Source organism: Crocodylus siamensis, chromosome 3, assembly GCF_052110815.1.
Source record: "Crocodylus siamensis isolate JL-2025a chromosome 3, ASM5211081v1, whole genome shotgun sequence".
NCBI lineage: Eukaryota > Metazoa > Chordata > Crocodylia > Crocodylidae > Crocodylus > Crocodylus siamensis.
Window position 1 is genome coordinate 12,054,106 of NC_143397.1, and position 10,851 is coordinate 12,064,956.

At 42.4% G+C, this 10,851-nt stretch overlaps 1 protein-coding gene across 1 annotated transcript in view; it reads left to right on the forward strand.

The window, feature by feature from the left end:
* The window catches only part of LOC149867987 (elongation factor 2-like), a 28,815-nt gene extending 18,229 nt beyond the window's left edge, over positions 1-10,586 (forward strand). Inside the window, exons 6-15 of the mRNA XM_090037743.1 lie at positions 115-220; positions 455-568; positions 1,772-1,910; positions 4,034-4,229; positions 4,510-4,768; positions 5,475-5,582; positions 6,003-6,356; positions 6,757-6,939; positions 8,128-8,260; positions 10,217-10,586. Coding sequence (XP_089893869.1) covers positions 115-220; positions 455-568; positions 1,772-1,910; positions 4,034-4,229; positions 4,510-4,768; positions 5,475-5,582; positions 6,003-6,356; positions 6,757-6,939; positions 8,128-8,260; positions 10,217-10,410 — 1,786 coding nt within the window. The 3' untranslated portion in view covers positions 10,411-10,586. The remainder of the gene's footprint in view (positions 1-114; positions 221-454; positions 569-1,771; positions 1,911-4,033; positions 4,230-4,509; positions 4,769-5,474; positions 5,583-6,002; positions 6,357-6,756; positions 6,940-8,127; positions 8,261-10,216) is intronic.
* The last annotated feature ends 265 nt before the right edge of the window (positions 10,587-10,851 follow it).

Genomic DNA, 10,851 nt, shown 5'->3' on the forward strand with positions numbered 1-10,851 from the left:
GTCAGCAGAAATCCAGAAAAGTTTACAAACTGGATGAGCGTCAGCTTTTTTGTTAAATGTTTTTCTTTCATAGTTCAAATTAAATAAGTAAAATACTTTAAACTTCCTCTTTAGGTATTTTGACCCAGCATCTGGAAAATTCAGCAAGTCTGCCACCAGTCCAGATGGAAAGAAATTGCCACGAACATTTTGCCAGCTCATTTTGGATCCCATCTTCAAGGTAAGGCCAACAGTTTTTTCAGATAGAAGAATGTTTTCAGGGATTCCCCCTGGTTTAATTAGAAAGAGGCTAAAACTTTAAACTTGGGTTCCAAATGAGGAATCTCTTACATCTACAATATATGAACTGTCATTGTCTCATTACTGACACACAACATGCAGCAGCATATTTGAGCACAATTAAAATGTATAACAGTAAAAACCACCCATCATTTTGACAAACTTTGTTCTCTAGATCTTTGACGCTATTATGAGCTTTAAGAAGGAAGAAACAGCCAAGCTGATAGAGAAACTCGACATCAAGTTAGATGCAGAAGATCGAGACAAAGAGGGCAAACCACTCCTTAAGGTATTCTACAGTGTTCTAATCTAGTTATTCAATTTGGCTTTCTACTATCCTGATTTAATAGGTGTTAATGGAATAGGAACATTTTGCTGCTGTTTCCCATCTGGTTTCACTATCAAGCATTTAACTGGAGCATTTCATGCCTCTCATAAGGACCTATTGTTTATCGGTTACAAAAGTTGGAATGTATAGATGAGTAACGGGGCTAAAGGAAAGCTTATGACATCTAGAACATTATAGCTTTTTGTAAACTGTTTGGAAGTTTGAGCCTAGAGATATGGGAATAGTACTTTAGCCTGCAACACAAAAATAGCATGTTTTTAAAAAGGAGAGAACTTTGCACGCTCAAGTTGAGCAAAAACCAACAGGCATTTAAAGCCTGCTAACGTGGCACTAGCACAAAGATGTGTGAATATATCAGCTGCTGTGGGAATTACAGTTTCAGTGTGGTCTCAGGATGCTTCCATGTGTGGAATGTGCAAACTAGTGCCACTGATCTGTGGGAGACTTTCTAGAAAAGCAGGATCAGAACCCATGGTTCCCCTTCACCCAATTGAGCCATCCTCCCACAGCTTCCCCTCCTGGATACCTAGTGTGCCAGTTTCAAAAGGTGAGCTAGAAAGGATGCAATGTCTATACCATAGCTTGAGGGGAAGTAGGAGACAGATTTAAATTCCCTCTGGGTGAGGGAGGCCTAGGGCCTGCATCTCTTGCTGCCTGGGCAGGTGCCCTAACAGTTTTTAAGCTATTGGGCTAAAAGGGGGATGGTCCTCTATAGCTTTGGGGAATTAAAATTGGGCAAAGGTGCCAAGAATTGCCGTGCTGTGGTTACAGAATGCTACTTGGGTGCATAAAGGTCAGACAGACCCTGTGTGCCTACTGTTAAGTTAGTCTCATCACACATTAAAACTGACATTTCTCTTCACAGCTTCAAGAGTTTAATTTTAAAAAGTAGCTTCCAACTGAAATGTAGCTCACGAGCTTGAAAAAAACTTGAGTTTTTAGAACATTCCCTTTGCGTGATTCCAGTGCACAGGTCACTGGAACCAAAAGGGAGCCAATTAGTCTGTTAGCTTTTGGTGGTGCCAAAAGAGTATTTGATTTAGCCATCCTGGCTTTTACTTCAGTTGTACAGTGTATATTTCTGGGGTCAGCCAAGTACCTCAAACTTGCCTTCAGTTCTGATTCAGTATTTGGGATTCCCAGGCTGTAATGCGTCGCTGGCTGCCTGCTGGAGATGCCTTACTTCAGATGATCACCATACACCTGCCTTCCCCTGTAACTGCACAGAAATATCGCTGTGAACTTCTGTATGAGGGGCCACCTGATGATGAAGCTGCGATGGGTAAGCAAGCAGCTCTCCTTGTGGAGTTAGGTTGCTGATTCAGTGGTTGTAGAAAAGACAAATGCCCATTATTACACCCAATAAAGTAAAAGTGACCAGCTTACAAGCTGCTTAGAACAGACTGGGGTTTTGTAACTGCATTGGGCTGGCATTTTCCTGACTTTCTTGGTTTTATTACTGTGTCTGTGCAATGTCTAAGGTTCATGAGATCCCCATGTGGATGAGGCTCCTCGGCCCTTCCCAGTACAAATGTGTGATAGCAGTTCCTTGTTGTCAGTGTTGCTCAGTGAAACTGGATGCTATCCAATTCACTTTCAAAGAGACTTGGGGTGATGTGCAGTGACCTTTGTATGGATAGCACATGGAAATGAGAGAGGAATTGCATGACCCTAGATCTTCCTGCCGTATTTATGATAGCCTAATAGGGAATCCTGTTGACCCGTTTCCAGTATCGCAGGTGTCAAGTGAAGTCACAGCAGCAGTATTGCATGGTTTGTGTCTGTTCACACTGCTGCTTCAATTCCAGGCCACTTTCATGTGGAGTCCCACAGTATCTTATCTTGCAAAGCTTAAATGAAGTCACCAGAGAATGTGTCAGTACTGCGCAGATATCTCTAGTACCTGAGGCAAATGATACCATTTCCAAGCTATCCAAATGCTTTGTTCAGATCTGCAGCTGGCCAAGGCAAAATTTGGAAAAGAAAAGCTATATCTGGAGGGAGAGCGAAACCCTGTGAAGAATGTATCGCCTCTGGGATATTGTCCTTCACTGAATGCATCTTCAACCTCATTGATACCTAAATCTCTTACTACCTGTTAGAAACCTAAATAGCTGTGGATCCAAAAAAGCCATCTAAAATGGGCAAGAAGATGGTGCTTCCTTCTGACAGATTTAGCTTAGATTTAGCCACAGGGATGCATGTTTTTGCAAGGGCTGGACTTGTTTAGAAAGTCTTTGCTCCTAGGGCTTAAACCTAGGTTTCAAGCGGTTCAAATCACAACAGACCATTTGCTTAGTTGCATAGTTCCCTGAGCATATATCACTTCAATGTCCTCTAGTTTTTCAGGTCGGATTGGAATGTAGGGCCAGAACTTACATTTTTTGTCATCTTTAAAGTTCATATGGAAACGAGCCAAGTTCCCAGAGGGGACTGTGTGATTGGCTTTTCATGCCAGCTGCACTCTAATGAAACCTACAACCCGCTGAGTAAGTCATGTGCATGCAGGAGGCAGAGTGACTGGTGAATCTTGCATTTATGAAGCTTGATTGTGGAAGAAATGAGGATGACAAGATCCCTTGGATCTCTCAAGCATACTTTAACCACCCTTGCAGCAGCAGGACACTGGCCACCATTAACCCCCTAATTTACCTGTGGGGTGTTAGGGTGTTATGCCTTGTGGTTGTGTGCTTAGTTTTACTAATAGGTTAGACAGGGATTTGTATGGGAAGGTTTGGATGGGGATGATCCTGCCTCAGGCAGCGGTTGGACTAGATGACCTTCAGAGATCTCTTTTAGCCCTGCTTTTCTGTGATTCTATGACAGGAGCTACCATAATTCTTATAACCTAATCAGCCCCAACCCTCTGTCACACACACAGGCCCCAGTCTGTCCCCTGCTGTTAAGAAGCGGGTTGGGGGGACAGTAATGTAATTCAGGGCTGCCAGCTGGTAGCCCCAAGCTGTATGCAGCCCACAGGCCCCAACAGCTGCCTCTAGCTGACATGTGGTGGGGAAGGACCCCAGGGGTCTGCATGCCACTTGTGCAGCCTGCACAGCAGGACCACATGCTGCTACTGCAGCCTGCGTGAAAGGCAGGGAAGGATCAGTCTGCAGCGTGGGGGGATTCCAGGAGGGTTGCTATCACGGTGTGCAGCCTGTGAGGGATGTGCCCCAGAGGCTGCATGCAAGCACCACATGCAGCCACTAGCTATTCCAGAGCTGGACAGCCTGACTTATTTAATAATATTAAGTAAACTTAATTGTGGAAGGCACCTGTATTTCAGAGTGAGAGGATCCGCAAAAAAAAAAAGCTGGTCTGAATATGTAAGAGGGGAAGGAAAGGCTCAGCAAAGTGTTAGCCCTTGTCTTGAAGCCTGAAGGAAAATGCATTGTTTTACTGCAGGTGTCAAAAACTGTGATCCTAAGGGCCCTTTGATGATGTATATCTCCAAAATGGTCCCCACTTCTGATAAGGGACGTTTCTATGCCTTTGGACGGGTCTTTTCTGGTGTCGTTTCTACCGGACAGAAAGTTCGAATCATGGGCCCAAACTACACGCCAGGCAAGAAGGAAGATCTTTACCTAAAACCTATTCAAAGGTAGATGGAATTAATTTGCTTCTTTTGAAGAATGCATGCAACAAATTAATTATTTGCAAAGTCTGTTTTGGGAAACCTAATACAAGAAGGATCGTTTCCTTTGTCTGTCTGTCTTCTTTTTTTAAGACCTCTTTATAATTTTTGGGCTTATATAACAAAATTAAAAAGCCAGAGGGAAGGCAATTATAGAAACTACCTTTGTATAAAAAGGCTTAGTTTTTGGAAATACTGAGGATAAATCAAATATTCAAGGACTGTTGCTCATCCTCTGTCTTTATAGAACCATTTTGATGATGGGTCGTTATGTTGAGCCCATTGAGGATGTACCTTGTGGCAACATTGTTGGTCTAGTTGGTGTTGACCAGTTTTTGGTGAAGACGGGTACCATTACCACGTTTGAACATGCACACAACATGAGAGTGATGAAATTTAGTGTTAGTCCAGTTGTACGTGTTGCTGTTGAAGCAAAAAACCCTGCTGATCTGCCAAAACTAGTTGAAGGTCTAAAGCGGCTGGCCAAGTCTGATCCTATGGTTCAGGTGAGTGTTAGCTGTAAGTTTTAGATGTGGAATGTATTGGTGTGCAGTGACATTTTCTGAGGGACGACACACTCGCAAAGAGCTTTCGTGACCTACTATGTAGAATCTGCAGCCATACGCTTTTGTGCTGTAAGCATGTGATAGAGTACAAGTCAACAGAGATTAGTCTAGCTAATCTAAAACTGGAAGCATCTCAGGAAAGCCCTAGAGGTTGCACTTCTGTTTCTGTGTTCTCACTGAAACAGTGCTCCAGCATGATTGGAGATATTTATTGTTTAAGTGAGGCTGCAAAACTGAGGCCCCTACTACTTACCATTCATTGTACATCTTCCAACAGCATGGGTTTTGTTAGCTGTAGCCTCCTAGCTAAATTGCAGATAGCAAATCAGGCAGGACAAAAGCTGTGCAGCTTCAATCTGATGAAGCATTCTTCACTTCTCATCCTAAATTACTTTAGTAGTGTTTCCTGTACGATGTTTAAATCAGTTGCAACGTTTCATTTAAAATGCTCTACATTCTGCTGGTGGGAAAGCATTTCATAAACTATATATTCAAAAAGGCACTGCATTAATGTTAAGAAGATACTTCGTTAATCTTCTCAGCGAATAGGTATCACTAACAATTTTGGAAAAATATACCTGTACATTACTGATTAGTCTATAATAAGTATTTACTTCTGTTGCTTAACAAGCGTTTCTTGTTCTAGTGTATTATTGAAGAATCTGGTGAGCACATCATTGCTGGAGCTGGTGAGCTACACCTGGAAATTTGCCTTAAAGATTTGGAAGAAGACCATGCTTGTATTCCCATCAAGGTATGTTGGCATATGAGCAAACTTAAAGTATAGACTTTTTCGAAGACAAAAGGGCTCCTAAATTATGCACTGTTTCTGAAAACCTTCATTTGCACTAAGACTTCAGTTGGCAGTGGGAAATTAAGTTACTTGTTTTTTGGGTTTTCTTTTTTCCACTGGATATTTTGTGTAAAACAGACGGGAGGATAATGATCACACCTGTAAATACACTAGCATTCTTTAGTTTGTCTTACATCAGGGAACACTTGCATGAGTGAAACTGGGTTTAAAACTTCCTAAGGAGAGGAAACAAGCAACGATGGTTATCCAAAGGGGAACGGGCATTTTCATATCTACTATCATGCTAGACTTCTTTTATAATCTTAGCATAAAATGTCATGCTCACTATTAATTTATCGGGTTTTATTTGCCATCTTGCAGAAATCAGACCCAGTTGTATCGTATCGTGAGACAGTCAGCGAGGAGTCAACCCAAATGTGTTTATCTAAATCCCCTAATAAACACAACAGGCTGTATATGAAGGCCCGGCCCTTCCCTGATGGCCTGGCAGAGGATGTAGACAAAGGAGAAGTTACTGCCCGTCAAGAGCTGAAGCAGCGTGCACGTTACCTGGCAGAGAAATATGAGTGGGATGTGTCTGAGGCCCGCAAGATCTGGTGCTTCGGACCTGATGGAACAGGCCCGAATATCTTAGTTGACATCACCAAGGGTGTCCAGTATCTGAATGAAATCAAAGACAGCGTTGTTGCTGGCTTCCAGTGGGCCACAAAGGAAGTAAGTGTAATAGTAGCTTAGATGTTTTGTGTATTATCCAAACTTATTTTATGTATAAGTGTTATGAAATTATCTGGTAGTGGCATGATATTCAACAAATACTTAATTTGCTGTCTTGGACACTGGTTCCAGTACAACTTTCTGATTCTCCTGATGCTCTTACAACTTGTGTTTTTGAAATCCAGTGTTTTCATTTCTTCAGCCTAACTACTTATTACAAACATGAGTCCTCATGATTCTAATTTTAAGGCCAGCATCTCATTGGAAGCACATTGTCAAATATAGTTCCAACAAATTCTGCACATCTGCAAACACTTTCCAAGTAGTAAAATGTTACCATACCAAATCCACCATTTTCTTCTTCTTTCAATCCTGTAAAAGGCCATCAACTCTCTTGCAGGGCGTGTTGTGCGAGGAGAACATGAGAGGTGTTCGTTTTGATATCCATGATGTTACTCTGCATGCCGATGCTATTCACCGTGGCGGCGGACAAATAATTCCTACTGCCAGGAGGGTCTTGTACGCATCTGCTCTTACAGCGCAGCCCAGGCTTATGGAACCCATCTATCTGGTAGAGATCCAGGTATGCAATAGAATCACCAGACTGGAGACAGGAGTGGGGAGATGTTGGATTGTTTCTAGGAAATGACTGTTGTAATTGTATGTAATTTTGAGTGTGATACTTTTGAGTTGTACAATTCTGAATCAGGGAGAAATTGAACAGCAGTGGCTAGACGCAGCGGGATGAATTCACTGTTCTTTGTAAACTGCCTATGCATCTCATGGAAACCAAAACCGTCCTGCTTTGCCCTTCCGTGCTCTTGTCACTGTGGCCATGCATGGGGAACCTGGAACAAGCAGCAGATGACTCCTTGAAAACAGGAACTGCATGTAGATATCCCAAGTACCAGAAAGGGGATAAAAATAAGAACAATTGAGGAGGCTCTGTGTTGCTAAATACATCTCTGTAGACTTAGCATTTGTTTTTTTTTAAGTTTTGACCTGCCTGAACAGTAATCCCTTCCCTACCCCCAACCAAGAAAATACAAGCCACTTGGTTTAGTGAATAACATTTTTGTATACAAGAGATTCTTGTTAGTTTTAAAAGTATCCATCTCTTGCTAGAGTAGTCAGTACACATACCATTAAAGGAAAGAAGGTGCGCTTCATCCTGGCTGTACTTCAGAAATGTATTCTAGTTGTTTTTTAAATCAGAAGTCTCTTAAGTCTACATCTTACATCAGCTTATTGCCCCTCTGTTTACCACACTATAATCAATGTCTTGCAATGTAGAATTTAATCCTCTTGGGACTATTACTGAAAAACAGGTTTTTTTACAGCATCCCTAACAGTATCTTTAAATGTGTCAAAACACAGGGTGCTTCCACCTCCTTTTAAGTATGTTGTTAGGCTGTACAATTGGTGGGGCCTTGCATACCAAAGTAGCTTGCCTTGTTGTCAAGATATGGAGGCTTCTTGTTTTCCATAGGCAGAAAGCTAAAGTACTTTGAGCTTGTCACCTCTGGGCACCATTGTACAGACATGCTGTAATCCAGTCTGTCCCAGGTCCCCGAGTTTTACCACCTCTGACTGGTGCCGAGACCGGTGATTGATGTGCTTTTCAGGAAGTATCTTAGAGAGACTAGATGGAAGAGGGAGACAGATCTAGTGGGGACCATTAGGTGTGATTTGTCTGGTTTTTTTCCCATTGCTGTACTTAATGTCAAACAGTTGTTGCATGCATCTAACTTGATACCAATTCTCTTCATAGTGCCCAGAACAAGTGGTTGGCGGGATCTATGGTGTGTTGAATAGGAAACGGGGTCACGTCTTTGAAGAATCCCAAGTGGCAGGAACCCCAATGTTTGTGGTCAAGGCTTATCTACCTGTAAATGAGTCTTTTGGTAAGATGGTCCTGTTCTCTCTAAGCGTGCCTACTGATAGCTGTGGCACCCCACGTGATTAACTGGCATTAATCAAATGGGAAATCTCACATTTTCTGTCACCTTCCTGCATTTTCTGCTTTATCAGTTCATTACCTCAAAAGTAGTAGTTCCCCTTTTCCCCCCAAGTCTGACAGGAAGGCAGTCCACTCCAGCGGGCATCAAGTCCTCTTTGGCACCACTTGCTGATGTGCAACAACTTCTCCGCAGTTCAAGTGTTTCATGTTTACCAGGACACTCATTTAAAATCTAAGCCCCCTCTACACATGCAGGTAAAGGCATGCTGGGATTTAATGCACAATCCACACAATGCCTTCTTTGCATGGCAGGTGTCATTTGTGGGATCTCAAATCAGATCCCATCATGCCTTACTGCCAAAGAAGCAAGCTTCTGCAGCTGAGACCCCCTCAACTGATAGGGCTTCCAGCCACAGGGGTCCCTGGCCACATGTTCACTTAACAGCATGTTAGGAAGCAGCTACAAAGTTATTATGCAATTTGTGGAGTAATTTTGTTTCTGTCATGTCATAAACTGATTGAATGTGTGGCCAGGCAACCACTTACGGTGTGATTACACTTAAGGCGTGATTAACCAGTTAATGTGTAGATGGAGCCTAAGTATGCTTACTAAAAATGTGAGCTGAGGCCCCTTCTACTCCACAGCAAGCTGGACCTTGAAAGGACTCTAGTTTGTGGTACTGGATTAGAAATCTTTATTTTTTTTTGGTTTAAATTTAAAAACTAAAGGGACAGATTCTCAACTAAGTTAAACTTCATTGGAGCTGGTAAAGCAAAGATGCCAAAAATTGATGTTTCCTATTGACACGGCGTGAGATGATGTTCTTAAATACTGATCTGTCTTAATGTGGCTGAATACACTTGGGCTGGCAAGGAAGAAGCAGCACTTGATGATGGAAGGGGCAAATGCTGAACGAGCTAGTTGTCCTTCTTTAATTGACACACTTGAGATTTGTATCCTTTAAGTACAGAGAAGTGCTTGGGACATGCGGGTTGTGGAAACCCCATCCTTGAAAGCTTTTAAGATCAGTTTAGATAGGGCTGATCCTGCCTCGAGTAGGAGGTTGCACTAGGCCTCATGAGGTATCTTCCAGCCCTAATTTCCTGTGACGGAGATGCAGTGAGAGAGAGTGAGGTTTATGTTTTGGTATGTGTCTTTCCAGCAGACAGTTATAACAGTGAAGTCTGATGCTGTTAGACCAACATACAAGGACTTTTGGCTAGTACAGGTTACTGTCTTGGAGAACCTGGTATAGGCTGTAATATCTAGAGTTATTTTGCTTGTGTAAACTGCATCTGTCTGGTTCAAGAGATTCCAGACATAGCTGTACCAACCAGGCCTGTAGAAGGAGACACATCCTCTTCCCAAGGTGCCAGGACCCACTGTAGCTTAGCTGCAGCTGTTTAAAACAGTGTGATCACAGTAGAGTTAAGTTAATGTCATGTTGGGTTAATCGCAGGGCAAGCAGGCACAGTAGCTGTCAGAAAGGAAAGGGCAAACTAGGACTGCTCTGTTCTCTTCTAAGACTTTTGTGACCTGGTTTTGGTTCTACCGCTTTCCAGTGGGGAACTGGAAGGAAAGAATAGATGGTGTTGGGAACAGGGGAGATGATCTGCTTAATTCTACAAGTGCTTCACTTACCTGCAGTTGATGTGCTAAGAGAGCATCCAGCACTGGACCATGTCATGACAAAAATGTGACAGACTAATTTAACTAACCCTTTTGGCTTTTGTGGGTCCGGCCACATGCCCAGGTTTGGATTAACTTGGCCTCAAAACAGCTAAAAATTTTGTTGCCCAATGTAATGGTTGCAAAAACTACGAGGATTCAGAACCTCGACAAAGATAAGAAAGAAAGTATTTTCCAAGTAACTTGACTCTCTCTTCCATCCTTCACCAGGTTTCACTGCTGACTTGAGGTCTAACACTGGTGGTCAGGCTTTCCCCCAGTGTGTCTTTGATCATTGGCAGATTCTGCCTGGAGATCCTTACGATATAAATTCTCGTCCTTGTCAAGTTGTGGCTGAAACACGTAAGCGCAAAGGCTTGAAGGAGGGTATCCCACCTCTGGACAACTTCTTAGATAAGTTGTAACCACATCCTCCACTCGTCATACGTTACAATGCCTGGCTTCATATTACATTTCCTCATGAAACCAGGAGGGAAGTGGGAAGCTTGAGACCACCACATTGAATACAAACACAAGCCAACACATTGCAATTATGTCATGATCACCTACTAAAGAAGTAAATAAAATAATTAAGTGTTAAGTTGATGGACTTCTGAGGTTATTCGTGCTTGCAACTCTTTTACAGTTTTTACAAGTTGGATAAAACATGTAGGAATTACTTGCCTAAAGAGTCGTATATTGTACTTTCTTTCCTAGTTGCTTCCCAGGTTGGAGGCTGTTATGTCCATTTGACATAATACAAGAATTCCTGCAGAACGGTTCATTTGGATTTTTCTTAGCATTGCATTTAGTTTAGTTTCCTTCTTCAAAAAGGCATGTTCCAGACTAGTGATAAGTTTGCCTGG